Source organism: Phaethon lepturus, unplaced genomic scaffold (genome assembly GCF_000687285.1).
Source record: "Phaethon lepturus isolate BGI_N335 unplaced genomic scaffold, ASM68728v1 scaffold2441, whole genome shotgun sequence".
NCBI lineage: Eukaryota > Metazoa > Chordata > Aves > Phaethontiformes > Phaethontidae > Phaethon > Phaethon lepturus.
Genome location: NW_010518330.1, coordinates 51,662 through 73,202, shown reverse-complemented (window position 1 = coordinate 73,202; position 21,541 = coordinate 51,662). Strand labels below are relative to the sequence as shown.

The following is a 21,541-nucleotide window of genomic DNA, read 5'->3' as shown; positions in this document are numbered from 1 at the left end:
GTTCACCAACACGTGGGTACTGCGGCCGCCTGTGTGATCGTGAGAGGTTTGCCTGCCCCGAGGAGGGCGAGGTGCACGGGTGGCAAGTGGATATGAAATGTGAAGGCTGCCTGCGCTTTTCTGAACGAGTGGCTTACGGGAACGTGTTACCCAAAGTCCTGCGTTGGTGATTTCCTTCAGGCAAAGCCACGCTGGGGGAGAAACACTTGGGGCTTTTTTTCTTTTTGCCTTCTAAAGTGTCCCGTAAGCAAGGTGAGGGAAGGAGCAGGCGGCAACCTATGTGTGAATATGAAATCTGTCCGGCCTGATAAAACACAGAGGTTTTATCAGGATAAAGCAACAGAGGTTGCTTCTACGCTGAGAGGGATATATTTTGGGAAGGAAAGAAGGAAGGAATTGCCTTTTTTTCTGTTATAGAAGAGCATAAATGTAACTGTTGTGTAGTAGTGCTTTTTAGGTTACTCTGGCTGAAAAGTAGGTTACTGTATTTAACACGTACTTGTGCTTCTTTTAATGGGGTTCCTTGTAACCTTTTTTGTTTTCCAGCTCCTTGCAAGTGTTCACTAATAGCACAGCGAGCAGAGCTCTGTACGTCAATGAAAAACTACCAGCAAGCTCTTCACGACGCGGATGTCCTCTGCCGAAACAAACCCCACTGGCCTGCGGTACGGTGCTTGTGTGTCGTAAAGACCAAAACGAAAACGGCTGCTTCTTGGGGCTTCTCTCTGCGGTGGGGACAGCGCTGCTTAGGGCGTTGTTGGAAGAACATAGTGGCATTGTCAGGGCTGGGAATGTGTACCAAAAGCCAGGTTCTTCATAGGACAAGTCTTGGAGGGTCCTTAGCGTGTCTTCAGCCAGTGGGATTTCAGCGGTGGGCAGCTGGTGATGTGGTGGGGTTTGTGCTGGTGCCTGTTGATCTGTTGGAGTTAGTGCTGCAGCATGGTAGTGGAATTGGGTCTGTAAGGCTCTGGCAGCCCAGGACCACGCTGCAGTTCCCTCTGAGATGGTGTGTCCCAGGCAGTGGGTGGTTTTGACAGCCTACTGGCCAATGTGTCTTTCTGAGGACAACCCCAGACTGTATTTCAGGATTTTTGTGTGTGTGTGTCCCCCTTTAATACTAAGAGTTCATATATGTGATTCCTACCTGTGTCATGGTGATTCATAGAGGGGGTTGGGATCTTTTTCATAACAAGAGGAGGTGCTACAGGGAGCACTGGTTTGTGGGCAGTCTGAAGCAAGCATCAGAAATTATGTTACGAGAGAGAAATGGAAGAAGCACGTGGTGCCTGTTGTTACCACCACTTGCCTGAGGCTAGACTGGGTGTCTGACAGATCGCCCCACCTGGGATTACACCTCCAGTCAGTCCCTCACCCATCAGTGACAAAACTGCGGCACAGGTTTGACCAGATAAAGCCCCTGGGTGCTACCTGGAGAGAGTATGGGGAACCTTGGCTTCCCTGTGAAGACTAAGGAGGTGTTGCATGAACCCCTCGGCCACCTGCCTCAGCATGGGGGGCTGCAGCTACCTCTCTGTTTCCAGCTGGGGAAGATGTGGGGCAAGCAGAGAGGTGCTGTTGGAAGCATCTAGTTTCTGACAAGTTAGATACTTGTCCCTAGATGCTGTCACCCATTAAAACTTTTCTTATTTGAAGGCAGTTCATAATCTTCTGCTCAACTCCAGTTTGCCTTTTTGTCTAGGATCATTTCTCATCGTGTCAGGAATATGTCTCGGGTGGCGTTGGCTGGGCTTCTGTGCAGAGGGAGAAAGATGAATTACACACGTTCAAATGTTTTCTTGAAGTGTCTTCTCTGTTTGCCTTGAATCTACAGAAGTGTGATGTGTGTCAGTCGTAGGCGGACAAAGATTTCGTTAATCACATCCCTGAAGAATGCTTATTGAAAATGAAATTTGTCATCATGGCATAACCAGCACTGTCGCAGATGCATTTCACTTCTGCGTGTGTGTGAGAACTTCCACGTAAGCTGTGCTGATCCAGAATCCATGTTCTCCAGGAATTCTGGGCATCCACTTTGTTTTGTGTCTCATGGCATCTCATCCAGTGGCAGGGATTAGCTGAAACATGCGCTGTGTAGTTAAAAAAATTAAAAAATTGGCCATAAAATTAGACTCGTTCTGGGAGTAGCTCCTGGGAGGCAATGGAAACGTAATGGCTTGCTCAGTTACTGGTGAAGCTCTTGGGTTCACTGTAGTCATAAGACATAGTCAATAGACAAGTTGGTTTCTTTTCAGTTGCTATGAAAAACAAATTCTTGGACTCTGTTGAGGCATGGAGAAGTTCCCAGTTGTACTTTTATGTGGCAGATTGAAACAGATGCCCTCGTGCCTGGATCCTGCCTGCTACATAAGATCCTGCATAGACCTTACCTTTCAATCTGATGCTTGCCAGGGCCATGTGAAAATAGGAAAGGGAAAGTGGCAGCAGTAGCCTCTGAAGCGTAGGGGCTTCTATTCCCTAGGCCTAATTTCTGGTGTTGGATCTTTAGGTATTTCGTCTGTGGACAGCCCAGCTCAGTCCTCTCTTTGCAGCTTGAGTAAGGAAATTACTCCTGCGGCCCCAAAGGACAAGTCCAAACAACCTTGTAGCCTCCCCAGTGCAGTGGCGTAATCTTGACAGCGATGTCAGGCTTGTTAGGACCTCCCTAAAAAGGTTTTAGAGAGGCTGTGCAAGCGTCAAGATAGACAAGGTCAGGGTCAGGCCTCACAGTACCGCTGTTCTTACTGCATTCAGGAAAAAAAAAGAAATCTCACCTTGAGAGATTGGTGTGTACTGAGACTTCTTGTTCAGGTTACCAAATGACACACGTTAATTAACCCGTCCTGTGCAGAGCCAGTTACTTTCTTTTCTTTCAGAAGCCACCGCCTTCCCAACAGTGGAAAGGTAAAGATCTTAACGGGACTCAGCTTTAAAGGCTATATTGAAGGAGTGAGGGTGGTACCTGCTCAGGAATATTACGTGATAGCGGGTCTTTTTGCATTAGTATGAAGAATACAAAAGTGTGGACTAGTGAAATTGTACTTTCAGCACAGCATAGAGATATTCATGTGGATCAGAGGTGGACTTGCAGAGAACGCTTCTGTCTAATAAGCAAGAGGCAAACGTTTAAATGCACACTTAGTTTCTTTTTATTGTTAAGGAAGTAATTTTCATAGCCAAATCTGAACTGTAAACTGCTATCTGCGGTGAAATTCAGAGGTGGGGCATTCCAGTCTTGCCGGTAACAAGTAAAGCAGGACTTGTCCCCAGGCTGACTACCATACCTGTTGGCCGTGGATGTCTTGCTCTTAGGACGTGGGAGAGGTAGGATGGGCTAAAAGGTTTCAGGTTAAGTGTTGGTATGTTGCCCTAAATTCATGATGTTCTTGGTCTTATCCAGCCAAATAAAATAGGTGAAAAATCATCTCTCTCTTGGTAAGACACTTGGCAGAAGTGAGAGTGTCCTGAACCTGAAAATCTTCTGCTCCCCCAGCTGCCAACTCCAGCCTGCCCTGTGCAGCTTCATTATGGTTAAGGTTGCCCTGGTATGTGAAACGGGTATCGAGCCCTGTGGGATATGTAGCAGTCTCAATCCCCAAGGAGACAAATACCCCTCCTCATTCTGCATCAAGGCCCCCTGAGGAAAGGAGGGATGGCTTTGGCTGGGGGTAATGCAGCAGTGGATTCCTGGGGGATCTTCTTTCAGCAAAAGGGACTGAATTCCCTTCAGGTACATGGATCAAAGAGATTGTTATCCAAAAAGCATCTTATTCTTCACCTACAGAATGGTGTGAACTTCCAAGATTGTTTGCTGGTGTCTTGCTGCCGCTTCAGAAACGATCTCTAGATTTGTACGTTTCCTTTGCATGAACAGGGCCATTATGTGAAAGCAAAAGCTCTCTCTGGATTGGAAAGGACTGAGGAAGCATTGAAGGAGTTTCTCTATTGTGTTGCCTTAAATCCTGAATGGAGCTCAATGAAGAAAGAAGCCCAAAAGGTATCAGATCCATTTACTGGCTGCTTCTTGGCCATCACACTGCTCTTACTCCTGCAGCTAAGTAAAATTCCTGTTATTGCAGGTGATAGTAAACAGCCAAAGGATAATTTGATTCAGCAGATTCTTCAATAAACATTATTAGCGTTACACTGTGGGAGGCGCCGTCTGAGTTTGGTTGGTGCCTCAACCAGAGGGATTGTATATTTGTGGATTCCACTGCAAATCTGTAGGTTTGGCCGCTGCCGTTCGTAGATTATACTTGCAGTATGTCAGCCAGATTTGAGTACACCTGGATTTCGTAGGCTCAAGGTCCTTAATTTTAGTGCCAGTCAGAAAACCACTTTTAAGTGGGAGGTGGCAGAGTGTTGAGAAAGGGAGTTGTGTGCTGCCCTGTCCTGGAAAAATCCTGCAGTCTCTGTAGCAGTTTGTAGAACTTCCCATAAGAGACACACTGCTAAGCAGCCATTGTCAGGTTCTCTGTGACAGCCCATACAGGCAGCTTTTTCAAAATAAGAAACAGGAGTTCAGCAAGGCGCTTGTTGGGGACTGGAGAGAGGGGGAACGGGCTCTCTACGCAGCTTCTAGCTAGGTGTGAAATAGGCTTGAGGGTAGAGGAGGTGGACACAGTATGAAGAGAGCTGGGACACATTTCTGCTTACTGGTTTTGATAGGAGATCATGGTCTGAAGACTTCTGGAGGCAGCGGTCTGAGGATCAGAGTGGGAGAGGGTAGGAGCAGGAGAAGGATGCAGCAGCTCTGGGTGCTCTTGCGGAGCAGAGGCCTCTGGGGAGGGAGGTGGACACCAGAAGAGCACCTTGGGATGCGTCTGAAGTTGGGGGGGGGACTGCCATTCAAGTTTCCTGTAGGCATTGTGGAATGCAGGATGTCCTCCTTGTTGCAAGCTTCTTGGCATCCAGAAGCTGTGAAGTTTGTGTATCTGTGTTTGTACAAACATAAATATCTGTGTTGTAATTACTTTTTTTTTTTCTCTCTGATTGACTAGATAATGTGTGAGATGTTTTTCCCAGCCTTTGAAAATGTGCATGATAGTCTAACAGCACCTTTCTTTAGTCGAACATCCCATGCAAGATTGAAACCTGCATTTCTGAGTAGCATAAACGCACAGTCAGCTGCGGAAGATAGCTCCATTGCTGGGTCCTCAAAGGTAAAGTAAAAAGCATTCAACATAAAAATACCAAAAGTAACACAAGGATCTGTCTGATCTGCGTGACATTGTCTCTGTCTGCACTCATGTAGGCAGTTACTTTCATGGTAAGCCTGTTTTCTCCATTGCTGTTGGATCTCTTGTTGGGACATACTTCCTCAGGAAAAATAAGAGAATAAAACTCTTTCTTCAGAAAACAATGTAATGCCTTGGGGGGAGGGGGGCTGCTTATATTAGTGTGTGGTTTGTTTTTTTCCACTCAGGATTTTAGTATGACAGGAACATAATTTCTAGAGGCAGGAGCCTCTCTTCTAGGGAGAGAAGTGGCCCTATTTCATGCAACTGGAGAGTGACCTTCTTTGATACAGACCTTTCTTCCTTGCTAAACTCATTGTAGGGACATTGATCTGTTGCTGATGTATACAACTGATAGAAAAACAAAGCAAAATTGTCTTATGCTGTGTTTAATTGTTGTGGTGGGGTTTTTTTGTTTGCTTGTTTTTTTAGGATACTGTGTTCAGGTTAACAAAAACCCCGTCCCAAGAATCTGATGTATTTAGAAGCACTGATTCTCCTGTTTCCCATCATGTTCTGGATTTCTATTTTGAAGAAAACAAGAAGTCTTTGGGAGCTATTCTCTCCAGTTTACCTGGGGTTGGCTTAAAAAGAAAGCTGTCCAGTGAGATGAGGGATTTACAAAGCTTGGATGTCCCCAATAAGATTCCTAAAAAAGGTTTGTCTTGTGGCTTAGAAAGGGGATTTCTTTTGCACATGCTTAAAAATGATAACCTACTTTTTTTCCTCCTCCCTTTTTTAGGTGTTAATGAAACATTCCTTACAGGGATTGGAATCATATTTTGTTGTCTGGTGTGTCTGTTTCTGCTGTAACCAGAGCAGTTTAGTGAACTTTCACTTTTCAGTGAACAGCATTCAATGAACACTGTATTTTTCATTCTCAAATGGGCCATTTCCAATGTGTAATCCACTAACAGTTTAGTCTTTGTGTTGCTGGTGCCATTTCCGTTTCCTAGGTTTCAGAGGTATGGCTGAACTTCATTGTCTTTCTATATGAAGGAAAGATGCAGTAGGCCTGGAAACTAATCTCTGACTGGCATCAGAAGCAGTCACATGCAACTTTACATGAAATTTTCCAATCAAACAAAGAAGCCTTTTGAGTTGTAGTAAGCCCCCCTAGTTTTCTGTCACTCGATAGCTGTGCTTACAATTGGTATGCTTCTCAAGCTTCTAATAAAGGTCTCCAAAGTGTTTTTAGTACCCTGGGATAAAAACGCTGAGAGCAATAGATTGCACTGAGTAGTGAAATAATTGGTGAAAAGGGGCTTCTAATATGCTGCCATATTAGTGTGTATTTTTTTCTCTTTTAAAGCAAAAAAACCCCACAAAACCCACCTCCTTGACAAATCTGACTTCTACCTTGAAATACTAAGGTCTTCAAGTGCTGCTGTCTGTCTGCCACCTCTGCCCATGATCAGCGTATGGCCAGTTCCTGACCGCGTTGCTGTGAAGGGAAAAACCCTGTACTAGTCTGTGAACTGCAGCCTCAGTAAATAGATTGTGAAATCTCACCCGCCTGTATCTTCACAGTGAAGGCCAGAGATCACTTTTTACCCATAACCATTAATTTCTGGTCTGTGGTAGATCCCAATGCCATGTTACTGTTTACAGAATTAATACAGTTAGGTTCTTGCTATTACTAAATGCTAACATGTGAGATGTAGGTTAAAGATAACGCTGTTTGTAGGCCACACAACACCAGTGCCCTCTCCCCTATCCCGTCTGTGCTCCAGATAAACCAGATGCTGAGCATAAGTTATCCTTTAACAGTGTTTTAACTTAACATAAAAAGCTGAGTGTTTGTTTTTAACAGTCAAGAATTTGGTTAATAAAAAGGACGTGGAGGCAGCATTCGTAGCTCTGTTGCAATTCATCGCTGAGCAACAAAGATGCAGATTGTAGAAGAAGTTGCAGAATCCGCTTGTATAAACACCGTCAGAAGCTCGAGCTTGATAGCTCTTGAGTGTAAATGCTGCTGCTGTGAAGTTTGAAGCTCATACCCTTTAAGCGTGTTAACTACAAGGATATGTACCACCCCCCAAAAAACAGAGTGGGCAGAATTTTAAGTGAAGTGTTTCATCGCTGTGTTTGCAGAGTGCTGGGCTAGTGAAATCACGGTTAGCTAATGCAACTCCAGTAGTCCTTACACACTTAAGTTGTCTCAAACATGGGGTTTGCACAGCAGCCTAGTCTAGAAGAGCATAAGGTTTTTTAATACTTGTAAGAAAAATTACCCCTGCTGAGAAATCTATAATAAACACTGATGGAATAGTTTGACTGTGTGTAAACAAATTAAATTCTGGACTTAATGTACTTTAGAACATCTGGCCTGGCTGATGTGGGAGTGGTGATGGTGGTGGGAAAACAACAGCAGAGTATTTTAAAAACTAGGCTTTAAAAAAAACCCCAAACGCAACCATTTTTGGAAAAGCAAATCATGGGTATTCAGCTCTAATGTGCTTTCTCTGGCCATAGACATCATCCTCTGCTCTCCAAAAGATACCCTGCCAGAAAGTCTAAAACTTGAAGGGAAAATACGTTTATTTGGAACAAAACTTCAAAAAAGAAAAGAGAAATTAGGTTCTTTATGGAAAAACAACTTAAACAGCATCTGAACTGCAGTAATATTTTAAAATTTACTGTAATCATCTTCTTAACTATACTTAGATGCAGATTTTTTACCTGAAAACACCAACATCACTTCAGGAGAGGTACCAACAACTCTGGTGGATGCGTCGGACTTTGAGTGTTCCCTCTGCATGAGGTATGACTGCATTGACCTGGGATTGAGATCAGAAAGCCTTTCTAGCTTCTGAAAAAAGGTTTTCATGGTGTTGGAAGGGAAACCTGCCAAAGAATGTCTAAATCATTACTCTGTTCCTTTTTGCTGAATCTTGCATCTGGTGAACCTTTACAAACGTGGTTTTCTCCATTATGCATGATGTTCTCCATTGTTTACCACTTCTAAAAATGAAAACCTTTTTTATATCCTTAGATAAAACTGTCACCTGTGATTTATACAAAAGCAGGAAAGGAAGAGGTGGCTGGATCTAGTCTCTCCTTTCCACAGTTTGGGAATCTGCATTGTTTATGTTGGCGGCTAAGCTTTTTTGTTCTGTGTTTTCATTTTCAGGTTGTTCTATGAACCTGTGACCACTCCTTGTGGACACACCTTTTGCCTCAAATGCCTTGAGCGTTGCCTTGACCATAATCCACATTGCCCACTCTGCAAAGAAAAGCTGTCAGAAGTAAGTATGTCCTTGCCCTAGTTAACAAAAAACTACAAAGCTGTGTTCTTCTGAAAGCACGTATGTGGGGGTTTTCTGTGCTCTATTCACAGACCAGAGCAACACAGCAGTTCCCACAGCATCAAGCTGTGCACAGACCTCATTTGCTCCAGAATACATTTTGTCATTCCTTGGAAGACAGGTGGGGTTTCCTGGTGCTTAAAGGAATAGAGGCTTCCAGAGGCTCATGCCTGAGGAGTCCCAACCAATAGTGGTTTGCAAGTGGTCAGTGGCTCACTGTCCAGATGGAGATTGGTGACAACTGATGTCCCTCAGGGGTCTGTACTGGGACCAGTACTGTTTAATATCTTCATCAGTGACACAGACAGTGGGATTGAGTGCACCATCAGCAAGTTTGCAGATGACACCAAGCTGAGTAAAGATTTTGACAGCAAGGAGGTTCAGCAAGGCCAAGTGCAGGGTCCTGCACCTGTTTCGGGGCAACCTTCAGTATCAACACAGGCTGGGGGATGAGGGGATCAAGAGCAGCCCTGCTGAGAAGGACTTGGGGGTACTGGTGGGTGAAAAATTGGATATGTGCCAACAATGTGTGCTTGCAGCCCAGAAGGCCAACTGTAGCCTGGGCTGCAAAAAAAAATAACTGCCTGGCCAACAGTTACCACCTGGGGGTGATTCTGCCCCTCTGCTCCGCTCTGGTGAGACCCCACCTGGGGTCTCTGTGTCCAGCTCTGGAGCCCTCAGCACAGGAAAGACATGAACCTGTTGGAGCGGGTCCAGAGGAGGGCCACCAAAATGATCAGAGGGATGGAACACTTCTCCTGTGAGGACAGGCTGAGAGAGCTGGAGTTGTTCAGCCTGGAGAAGGGGGACCTTATGCAGCCTTCCAGTGCTTAAAAGGGGCTTCTAAAAAAGATGGGGACAGACTTTTTAACAGGGCCTGTTGCGATAGGACAAGGGGTAATGGTTTTAGAGTAAAAGAGGGTAGATTTAGACTGGATATAAGGAAGAAATTTTTCACAAGAAGGGTTACCCAGAGAGGTGGTAGGTGCCTCATTCCCTGGAAACACAGCCCTGTTCCTACCACATCTTCAGTCTGTATCTCTACCTGTGGTGAATGAGGAATGGCTACTCCTTGATCAAAACTTCTGCTTCAGCAGACATAATGTGTCTTGTACGTGGACTGCTTTTTGGGGAGCAGTAACCTGGAATCTCTAGGTGAAAATAATAACATATCTTCTGCACGAGCTAGGAGGGACTGCCTTTTCTTGGTAGTAGTACAACTTCTGCCAAAAAAGGGCATGGGGTTTTAATTAAACAGGCACTGGAGTGAACCTCGTATCCTAAAGTGGAAGTTTTGATACCTGAAGGCTGGACAGGAGAAGGGATCGGTATGGTCCTGAACTAATGTGCTGTTTCATCTGCGGAGAAGGGATGGATTGGGAGGAAGAGATGTTACCTGACTTCTTGTTATCAGACTTAGGAGTTGACTCTTCCTTGCAGTTTCTGGCAAGCCGAACTTACAAGAAGACCGTCCTTACAGAAGAACTGATAGTCCGTTACTTGCCAGAGGAATTATCTGAAAGGAAGAAAGTCTATGAGGAAGAAATGAAGGAATTGTCAAAGTAGGCCCTCTTTTTACTACTGACAGCTGTTATTAAAATGTATTTTTAATCTAAATTACTGAAGAAATGTCATTTGCTTATGAAAATGCATAAAAAGTGAATGAATTTGTGAATGAATCTGCCAGATACTTTGTATTTTTGACGTGTTTGTTGCAGATAAACAAGAAACAATATGCTTGGATGGTAGAAAGGCATAATAATAATCTTAAAGATAATTGCTTTATCCTCTGAAACAATATAATAGCTCTAAATGTTATAACAGGGGTTTTCTAGTAGTAGAAGCCCAGTTATAAATGGATTGTACTTCAGGTCGGGAGAAGTTCAAGGATTCAGTGTTGTCAGTGACTTGTGGATCTTTATGCTACAACTCGGCTAAAAAAATAAAGCCTGCAATTAAGCCTGAAAAAATAATATGAAGATGAGTGGGCTTCTTCAAAATTAAAGGTTTTTACTGAGCTTGGGAATTCTGTACCACCTTGCTTTGAATGTGGTTAGTTCTTAGGTACTATATTACCATAAAACATCACCAAAATCTGACTACTTGTATTTAAGTGTCGATATACACGCACTTAGGAAATTGGCTATTACTTCCTGACTTTTCCTCTCTGAAAGTAGATGAGAGGGATTGTTTCTTTAATGTACTAACAGAAAGAATCCTGAAATGTGTTTGTCCTGTAAAAATGACACTTTGACCTGATACACATTTACAAAGAATGAGTCTAAACAAATCACTGGACTTAGTGTTGTAATAAGGGTTTAGGCTGAATATAGCAGTACCCAGAAAGAAGCTGAACTTTTTTTTTTAACAATTATCTTGCAGTTTGAATAAAGATGTTCCCATCTTCGTGTGTACCATGGCCTTCCCTACCATCCCTTGCCCACTCCATGTGTTTGAACCTCGTTATCGTCTAATGATAAGAAGATGCATGGAAACTGGTACCAAGCAGTTTGGCATGTGCTTAGCTGATGAATTAAAAGGGTAAGGAGATGAGCTGAGAATGTCCTGTTGTTGCAGAGGCTGTTGTGACGCTAATGGAGTACTATGGCACAGTATACTTGTCTCCCCAAACTGGTGTTCCTTCCAGTCCTGTATGAACAAATACAGGAGTGGCTGGCTTTTTAGTTTTGTGTGTTCAACATTCCTTTTGACACAAAGATGTAATTTTATTGCTCCCCTGTTGGATGGATAGCAAAACTACAACTCATCCTGCTACTGCAGGCTCCAAAAATAGAACTTAATTGTCAATGTGGTTGGAAAGCTTTCTAGCCTGTTTGGTCTAGTGAAAGCTGACTGGATGAGGTTGCTCCTCTGTCTGCTTAGTTAAAAAAAATTAAAAAAAAAATCAAACCTTGCATAGCTTTCCTGCATAGGCACTGTCATTTGAATGAGACAAAGTATACCCTTGGTTGAGAAGCCTGTTTTGCTGCTGAACATTGAATTTCGATGTTTGTCTTTACTGCTGTGTTGCAATGTCTAAACTATCTGCTGTGACTGGGCTACATTGTCTTTCTATATGAGCTTACCTTTAATTGATTTTTGTGATGTGTTTCCAGCTCCCTTTGTGGAGACTCAATACTAATCATTACATTGAAACCTTCAGGTTTTTAAGTCCTTTATAGATACAGGTTTTTGGGTGAAGGGGATAAGAATATGCTTGTGGAAAGAACTGAGGTGGTCTTGAGAGGTCTACCTTACAAGATGTAATAGATAGTTGCTGACTTCAGAAGATACATTGGCCTGATGCAGACTGTAGAATGGATGACGAGCATGGGAATTTTAAAGAACACATTAGACAGGCATCTTCAGGAGCAGCATTTTTGTAGGTCGTCATCACTGGAGCTGAGAGGAGGGCAGTCATACTGGGACTTGGCAGCCTTTGCTTGTCCAGTTCAGGGTGGGGCTTTTTGTTGATTTTTTGTTTGTTGCTCCTCCTCCCCCCCCGACTGGACAATAAGGTGACAGTAAGAACACAGGAGATGCTACAGCTTCCAGTCAGCTCTGGCTGTGCTTCATGCCATTTGGCATGCTGTCAGTGCTGCACTCAGTGGAGTTCTTGTTCCAACAGCAGCTGATGCTTCACAGTCCCTTCCAGCCCTGTTATTAATTTTCTGGAAGCAAATACTTGTAAGAGCGAGGACAAAATGACCCTGGGACATCAGTGATAACTCCCCTTACATCTGTGAAAGCTTGTGGAAGAGCCAAACTTACTTGTAGTCAGGTCTAATACAGAGGCCCAAGGGGTTACAATCACAAAACCACAAGAATTGATCTATCAAATAGTGTCATAAAGGGTATTTTAAAATGCAACCAGTATGGTTATATTTTATGTCCTGTCTGTTTTGAGTTACTGAAATAATTAAACTTTTTAAGCATGGTAACTTCTACTTAAATCAAACACTGATGTGCTTGAAGCCTTCATCTGCAGATACCTGGCAGGCTGAGCTTCTTAGACAAGTAAAGAAGTTCTGTTCTTTATTCAAAATCAACTGGAAATAGAAAAATTGGGGAAACTTGGTTTGCCTCATCTACTAAGACATGGATATGGGAGGCTGAGATTTGTACCTCCCTTAAAAAACACAGTGGCAAGACATGTTCAGTTCATCACCTTGCTCTGTTTTATTTTTCCACTTTAAATTGAAACTGGGAGAAGAATTGTTGATAAACTTCTAATGTGTCAGTACATTTTATGCCCATCTCTAGGTGCTTTCTTGTCTCTCTTTGATTAAAGTCACTTTATATCCAAAAGTAACTTCTCAAAGAATGACAACACCCCCCATCACTTACACATTAATTTTAAAACTTGGCATAAATGTCACTAAAATCCATAATTTAAAAAATTGTTATGTAGCTGTTTAAATAGTGTTTAGTCTAATATTGCTATAATAAACTCACTTGTAATATAAGTAGTAGAGCAGCAGGGCTTAGTTGTGTGCAGCTGTATGCTTCTTGCTCTTCCTCAGTTTGTTTTGTACAACGGCCGGGCGAGAACGGTTGTTCAGTGGTCAGCTTTTTTTTCCTCTCCCAAAGTCATGATTTCTGGTAGGAGAGAAGCAAGAGTCATTTCCCCACAGTGTTGCTGTTTCTTCATCACTCCAATGTAAGGAATGGCCATGCCCTGGTAAAACAAGCGTTTCCTTGATGAAACAAGAGCTGCAAATGCCGGCAGATGAACACATCATGGTGAAGAGTCATTGTGCAATCAGCCTCACTAGTGAACTCACTGCTGCACAAACGTAGAGTAGGCAAGCCTGATAATGTTAAGTAAAAATTTATTGCATGCTTGTTTCCAGGATGAGATTAAACCCTGTACCTACTTTAAATATAACAGATACAAATGGGCTTTTATAATTTTTTTTTTTTAATTAACTTAAGGGATACAAGTGCAAGAAAAAATCTTGCTATATAGAAGCCTTTTCCTTCTAAAGCCTGTAATCCTCTGCTTGTACCTCAGAGCGGAGGGATAGCCCTTCCAGCTCTGCATTTGTTCCTCAGTTTCTGGAGTTCCTTATGGTGTCTTTACACATCTTGTTTTCTTCACAAACCAGGTGAATCTGCCACCAGCAGTTGGCAACTCCCAGCATGAAACATGCTCCATTCAGTTTCCTATCCCTTCCCAACACCGCCTCCCCCCCCCGCCATTTACATTCCGAAAATGCTGCTGCCCTGGACCTCTGAGGGAAGGCAGAAGGGGTGGGGGTTGTGTGGCTTATGTGGATAAGCAGAAATGTATTGTCACCAAAGCAGGATCCTCTTTCAAATAACAAGTGGTGAATTAGGCCCAGTATTTGTCCTGATGTGTATAAACACTTGTTGATGACTTCCACTTTTATGCCCTTCTGTCATTTCAGATTTGCAGATCATGGCTGTATATTAGAGATCAGGGACGTAAAGTTTTTTCCTGATGGACGCTCAGTTGTTGATACAGTTGGTGTCCGTCGTTTTAGGGTCTTAAGCCATGGCCAGCGAGATGGATATAACACAGCAAACATCGAGTATCTTGAAGATAAAAAGGTGATCTATGGTGCAAAGTTATTCATACCCATGTATTGCTGGATTCACTTAAATAGCCTTTCCTTGTTGCATTTCAAGCTAGCTATGCATTATTTTTAAACCAATATCATTAAAATACTAAAGCTCTTATTTTGAAAACCGTGGAACAAACTTTGTCTCTTCCTTCCCTTTCTTCCTTTCTGCCCTTATAATTATCTCCGCTTGAAGTGTTGCATTCCCTTCATGGATCTCAAAGTAGCTTCTGAGACTCAGATGCCGAGGTCTGTCATGATGTCTAGGTGAGGTCAGAGTAACGTTTTAAAACTGTTACGGACTTGGAACCCTTCTAAGAGCACATTCCCCTGTTGTTAAGAGAACTGACTATTCTCTTCTTGCACTGAACAGACAGTTGGCAGACTTCATATGGCCTCCAAGCTCTCACTTACAGAACAGGTCCTCAAACAAATGTGAGAGTCCGCTCTTACAATGAGATATTAGTGACATGTAGTTAACCAGGCCCATACAAGCATCTATCAGAGCTGTCTGAGAGCAGAGAAATGCAGAGAGGGGAGTAGTTTTTAAAAACAAGTCATCTTATAAAGCCTGCCTCAAATGATGTGCTTGTCATGGGTGTTGGCCAAAGGGTGGATTTTTGGCCATGCTTAATGATGACTTCCCGGATCATCTTCAGAGCATGTCTATAAAACGCTGATCCCTCTTAAAATTGAATTTAGTATTAATCTCATGCCAATTGATGAAGTCCAGTCTGGTCATACAGCAATCCATCACACTCTCGTGATTGAAGTGCAAGTCTGTAAAGTCTTAGTAGGGCCTTTCTAACCTGTGTGGGATGACACAGTTGTTCTCCAAGGCAGGAAAGGGAGATGACATGGAGGTGCCTCCCCCTACGAAAGGTCGGAGTAGGGACATTGCTCAGAGTGAGGGCTCTGCTGTGTTTAAATCCCCAGTGAAGGGTGGTGGAACGCAGATGTCCAGGCATTGTTTGTAGATGGTGCCAGAGACTCACCTCTTCGTAATTAGAGTGAGATCTGCCTTGTCTCACTTGAGAGGCTGACGTCTGTGTTCAGCACCCTACGTTCATGTTATATCTGATGGTGAGAAATCTCAGTCCAAAGCTGCCTATTTTATCTGCTCTGTCTTAGATACCTGCCTTAAGAAACCTCTAGAGCTGTTTCTCCTTGAGGGTGAAAGGCATCCAGAGTAGCTAGCTCAGATGTGTGTCTGAGTAGCACAGGTGAATCACAACATTGGTGTGATCAACAGGTTACAGAGGGGGGGAAAAACCACAACCACCCCAAAGCAAAAAAAAAAAACAAACAACCAACCAAATCACCAATTCATAGAGGTTTTTGCTTATGCTGTTTCTTTTCCCTAATGGCTAACAGTCTGGACTGTGCAACTAAAGCAGTCTTTGCCTCAGCCAAGGGTCTTTTTTTATGGCTGTTCCTGGTATTGGGAAAGCATCCGTTTTTCCCTGCTTCCTGCCTGCTCAGGTGTCTGCCTTCCTTCTTGGCTGTCCTACCATACCCTTAACACTTCTATAAAATGCTACTGATCTCTTAAGTGTGGTAGACCCCCTGTCTCTCTGCTCGGTGGCAGTAGTGTTTCTTCTGTTTGGCCAGACGGTATACCAACGTTCAGAGGTCCTTCTGTGACAGGGACTCGAGGTTGTGGGTTTGAGATGATTAATATGATGTCCCTGGATTAGAGAACAGAGTCTCCTGTTGTGCCAGCATTTAGGAATGGCTATTAACAAGGCAGTCACTGCTCCAAGAAATGTCACTTCAGAATACCTAGGGGAGGGTAAGAAGACTGCAGTATTGCAGGTTTGAAATCTGAGACTTGGGTACAGTTTGCTTAGATAAGGACATTGGAACAGCTGTAGTCACTGCATTATTGTGCTTCGCTTGCTTCTGGGGAAGCATATGGACTCCACGGTGTCAAACCTGTTTTGTTCCATCTCCCTTCTTTTAACAATAAGGTTGAAGGACCGGAATATGAAGAACTTGTCCGCCTTCATGATTCAGTTTATGACCAAGCTGTTGCCTGGTTTACTTCTCTTAAAGACAATATGAAAGTGCAAATTCTCAATCATTTTGGGTCCATGCCAGGAAAAGAACCAGAGCCACAGGTAATAAAAACTTCCTACTTGTGCATCCTTATCCTATACAGAATTTTTACACAAGACTATTTTCTGACAGGTTTTTGCTGTGTTTTTGTGCATTATAAGATCTTATTTACCCAGTTTTGGTCTATTAGCCTGAAACATGGAAAATAATTAATCAATGGAAAACACTATATCGATGTAAGTTTGATATCTGAAGAGGTCAGTCTTCATGGTGCATATAGACAAGGAGAGCACCTGAAATTAAGTGTTTAGTTGCTGCTTTAACTTTTTTCTGGTGACTTCCTTAGCAAATAGAAGAAGAAGGTGGGAAGGTAGTGTTCTTCATAGGACAGTGCTTGTGAATACATGATTGCATGTCTTTCCATCTTTTTGCAGAGTAACCCCAGTGGTCCTGCCTGGTATTGGTGGCTGTTGGCAGTGTTGCCTCTGGAAAACAGAGCTCAGCTGGCTATATTGGCTATGACCTCCCTTAAAGATCGTCTTATTGCCATCAGACGCGTATTGATATTTGTGACTCGCAAAAGACCCAGATAACATGGACTTCAGTTGTGAGTGGGCACTGAAAACATCTCATGACAGGTTGTTTTGGGGGAGGGCAAAAGGGGAGGGATTGTTTTTTGGGTTTTTTTTTAAAGATTGCTTCAAGAAGGAATAGCCCTTTCTGACTGCATCCAGCATCCATCGATTGCATCGATTTGTTATCCTGGGTATTCACCAAACCTTGCACTCTCTCCTGTTGTCCTGGTGAAATCTGAGCCTCCACAAAGCTGTGCTACAGTTAGAGCATAGCTGATAGATGTGGATAATTGCTTCAAAGTACTATGATATGATGTTTCTAGCCTGCAAGAGAGTTAAGTACTAGAATAGCACCATTGGCCTGCATGTGATTTGGATTTCCACTTGGTAGGAAAAGGAAACTGGACAATGAACTGAAGAGGTGTTTCCTAGACTTTCTCAAAGGTAGTGAACAGAAGAGGAGTTACGCTGCCCGGCAGAAGTATGCATGAAGACTATAACCAACAGTACGCTCTGTTAGTGAGTCGGTAGGCAGTCTGTCATACACCCACATCTCTCTCTCTTCAGCAAATAGCAGTCTGTGAGGAAAAAAAAAAATTAAGCCGTTTGTGGTCAAGGCATCTGAGGATGTTTATCTGAAAGAATAATAGCTACTGAATAAGTACACAATTTAGTAGCCTTAGGTAATCCCTCATGTTGTGATTTATGTGTCGTAGCAGATTGAGTATGTGCAAAATGTTTGGAAAGGTGTACTTTGGTTTATTTGAAAAGAAAAATCCACGTACTCCTAGCTGGTCTTATCACTAAATTCAGATCAAACCAGCTCCCTAAAGTATGATAAATGCTGCTGTGAAATAATGATTTCACCCCGAGTATGAGGGAGGCATGCTGCAGTTTCCCCTGAACGCCTGCTCTGCGAGTGGGACCAGCGAGGCTGAAACGTGGGGAGGTTTCCATCTCCCTCCTGCCTGCAGCGTCATGCCAACCTCCCGTTACATTGGAGTGATGTCTACTGAACATGTTTCAAACCGAAAGTATTGTAGTTTAGTACCAGTTGCTGTATGTGATGGAAATAAGTCCACAATAACACCATGAAAGGAGGCACAAACCGAACCTATAAAGGCAAGTCTCAATGCAAGCTTAAGACAGGTGTTAACTTTCATTTGTCTCTTCGATTTTTTTTTTACGTATTGTTTTGTTAGTATCTAACTTTGATAGCTATTAAATTGATCACTTGTCAGTCAAATGATCAACATTTGCTCAACTGCCAATGAAAAAACTAACAGTGTTACCAATTCAATTGGCATAGTTTCCTATAAGTAGAACTGATACTACCAACAGGAAAGAAAAAGTTGACTTGAATCTCCATGTGCTGCAAGCATAGCAAGACCAATGTAAAGACTTGTTCATGTGCAGGAGTCTGGTAAGAAGAAATGGCTGTTTACCTAAATGGTCAAAGTGCCTGGTTTCTTTTTTAGTTCTTTTGTTCTTATTTGTCAATGAAGATGTATTTAAACTTTTTTTTTTTCAATTTGCACATGAGTTCTGGAAGAAGACTGCATTAAAATGCAGTGATTAAGATATATTACCTGTTCTCTTTGGGTATTGTAGTCATAACCTGTGTGGTCTGGGAAACAAAATACAGAGTTTTTTTTTCCTTTCAGCAAATGGCTACCACAAATGGTTTCTGTAACATACCCTGAATGTACTGTAACTGCCTCTACCTTGAACACGCCTTTTCTATTTAAATAGTTTGTAAGTATATTCTCTGAATTGTGAAGTGCATAACTTACAACCAATGATGTCATAAACTCTACAGTAGCCTTCTGCAAGTTCTGCTACCATCACCAAAATACTCAAAATTGATGCTGAATGCATTTCCTCCAGGACTTGAAGCTGATGAAGAGGCAGTCACTGAAGTATAAAGGGATTGTTCTATATATGGGGGAGGAAATGTCAGAAGTCAGTAGGTCTTCAGCCCACTGTCAGCTGAGCTACTGAAGGGTGGTTTCGCAAACTAGTTCTCAGACCAGAAGATGGGCTGTATTTGATCTCACAATCCTTTCTGTTCAGCTTCCTGTTCTTGCCATCCCGTTCCATGCTGTGTGTTTCTTCTAGGCTCACTCATCTCGCTCCCTCGTGTGTCTGGCCTAGTTTTTGAGTATTACTAGTTTAGCTGCAAAGGGATGCTGGTGGTGTTTGTGTATTGCTGGTCCTGATCTTACATGTGCTTAGTTTTACATATAGGAGTGTGTTTAAGGAAGAAAAAAAAAAAAAAAAAAAGAGAAATATCAAGGTGCTAGTTAGTGTCTTCTTGGCTTTGCCTCAGTAACTAATGTGAATATTCTTCTTTGCAAAATTGATTTTTCAAGATATCTACTTTTGAGGTACTTCTGAGAGGAAACCCTACAGAACAAGAGAGGATGTTTACTGCTGTTCTGTAATGTGTAAAGACACATTGTACATGGCAAGTGACATTACTGTGTTCATGAAGGCCTGCATAATTAATGGAATGATAGTTATCAAAGATAAAGCTGAACTGTAGAGGGATTTTTTTTTAGTCAAGGTTTAAAGTGGTTTGTGAATATTTCAGTGACTGATGTTTTGGATAAATGATAACAACGTAGGAATTGTCCGTGTATGGATGCAAATAATCATATTAGCAGCCCAAAGCTGACATTTCTTCCAAAACATTGAATGCTGATCAAATAGCAAAGCTTTAAAATAAATTAAAAAAAAAAAAAAAATCACCACTGCCCTGTGGTACTTCTTTTCTGAAGGAAAGTACTAATTTCATTGTTACCAAATTATCTCTGCCATATAATCTCTACAGCATCCAGTAGTACCTCATGGGAAAAGCTAGCTGTCTCCTTTCTCTCTGGAGGAAATGGCCACGTTATGGCCGATCTTGCGCTTAGGTGTAACTTGTCGCCAAGGTACATGTGGAAGCATTGGAGCTGAGCTCCTGGAAGAGATAGACAGGATTCGTTGCCTTTCTAGCTCATTACATTTTTCTTGCTTGCTATCCAAGCAAGGATGCTGGGATATATGATGAGTCTTTTCACTGTGGTGAATGTGGCCCTTTATACATCGTAAAGAGGCCAAAAAAAAAAAAATCCCTCTACCTCTACACCTGTTGTTCACCTGTAAAGCTTCAAGCTACAAAATGATATATATATTTTAACCTTTTTTTGTCTTTCAGAAGCATACTAATTGTTTGCCACTGAGGCCTTTTATCTACTGTATTTTAATATGTTTATTTGATAGTCATCGAGATCTCTTTGTACTTCTAACCTGTAGATTTTGTCATTGTTTCTTACTGCTCCTTTTTCCTTGTTCTCCAGTCCACTTTTAAATTGATAAATAGAAAGCTGTACTCTCTCTATTCCTATTACATTTTACACTAGTGGAACTGATATTTTGGTAGCGCCTTAATTTTGCAGTTGTGAAATGATTGTATCAACTCTTATCTGGGGCTTCTGACCAGATTTAAACGAGTATGTTTAATGTAGATAAACTTGAAACCATTTTTTACTGTTTTAAAGCTAGTTATGAAATGGAGTGTGTACATATGTATAAATATAAATTATTAATCTGCACCTTTTTGTATCTAGTAAATACAGGAGAAGGTCATGTTCTAACCACATTTGGCACTTCTTGTTGCATAAGCAAAGCCAAAACTTTTTTTAAAAATTGCAATGTTCATTTCATGTATATTTGCAATATTCATGGGAAATGTATTTAATTTATGTGATATTTGGAATAAAACAAATCGAATTTATAAGAGCTGTGAGTTCATGGGAAAGATTTATCGCTCTGCGAGGACTGAAGAGCTGAAGCTGCGGTAAATACAGCCTGAACAAGAAACAAGCTGCTGATGTGCAGCTGTCAGAAGGGGCATGATAGTTTGATTTCCCCGGGCAGGAGCCCAAGGGATGAGAATTGGCCTCAGGAGCTTTTAAGCAAGCGGCGTCCCAGAAGCAGTGGTTGGATGGTGGGGTTCATAAGTTGCATGGCAAAGGTTTTGGCCCCAGTGCAAGAGCAGCGGCGGGGGGGGCTGCAGAGCACGCGGCGTGCTGGGGTTTGCAGGGAAGCCTCCAAAATGGGGAGGGATGTAAGGAGCCCTCAGCAGAGGTGGGGCGGGGGAGATGAACCCTCAACTCCCTCAGGAGCGGGATGTGACAAAGATGGGAGAGCGGTCACGCCGCTGGCTTTTCATTTCGTAGCTTCTCGGACTGAGTGGGGGTGTTTTAGCCCTACGCGTGACCTGACTGGTCCCGCAGGGTAAGTTCTAAAAAAATATGGTTACAATTAAGGACACAAAATACTTTATTGATTAAGCCTGGTGAAGTAAAATCCCTTCAGGGTGCTGCACGGTGACGGCGATGTCCCACGCCAAGGTGCTGGGCACAGCTGGCACCGGGGCGGGGGCTGCAGCAGCAGCAAAATGCAGTTGTGGAGGGCAAAGCCGAGCCGGGTTGCGGAGAGCGTATGCTATCCCTCAGCTGCATCTTGCTGCCAGCTGAGCAAAACCACTCTGAAAGCGTTTTTGTAAATACTAGCCTGCTTTTTTTTTTTTTTTTCCCTTTTTCTTTTGGTGTTGGATTGGCTTTGGCCTTTGTGCCTGTGTTCAGTGAATGTTAGAGCAGACAAACATCAGTTACAGGACTGCTCTTCTAAAGGAAGTTGCAAGTGTGTGTTGGAGTATGTGTGTAAATGCTGCTTGAGCCGCTTTCATACGCTACACAACAGCGTTCTTGAAACATCACTCTTCTCACCAA

General features: G+C 42.7%; 1 protein-coding gene across 1 annotated transcript in view; it reads left to right on the top strand.

The window, feature by feature from the left end:
* Positions 1–17,236, top strand: part of LONRF2 (LON peptidase N-terminal domain and ring finger 2) — a 22,450-nt gene extending 5,214 nt beyond the window's left edge. Inside the window, exons 4-14 of the mRNA XM_010296689.1 lie at positions 547–665; positions 3,872–3,994; positions 4,998–5,159; positions 5,667–5,892; positions 7,902–7,998; positions 8,368–8,482; positions 9,983–10,104; positions 10,925–11,083; positions 13,954–14,116; positions 16,098–16,247; positions 16,620–17,236. Of these exons, the coding sequence (XP_010294991.1) occupies positions 547–665; positions 3,872–3,994; positions 4,998–5,159; positions 5,667–5,892; positions 7,902–7,998; positions 8,368–8,482; positions 9,983–10,104; positions 10,925–11,083; positions 13,954–14,116; positions 16,098–16,247; positions 16,620–16,778 (1,595 nt within the window). The 3' untranslated portion in view covers positions 16,779–17,236. The remainder of the gene's footprint in view (positions 1–546; positions 666–3,871; positions 3,995–4,997; positions 5,160–5,666; positions 5,893–7,901; positions 7,999–8,367; positions 8,483–9,982; positions 10,105–10,924; positions 11,084–13,953; positions 14,117–16,097; positions 16,248–16,619) is intronic.
* Positions 17,237–21,541: the final 4,305 nt, after the last annotated feature.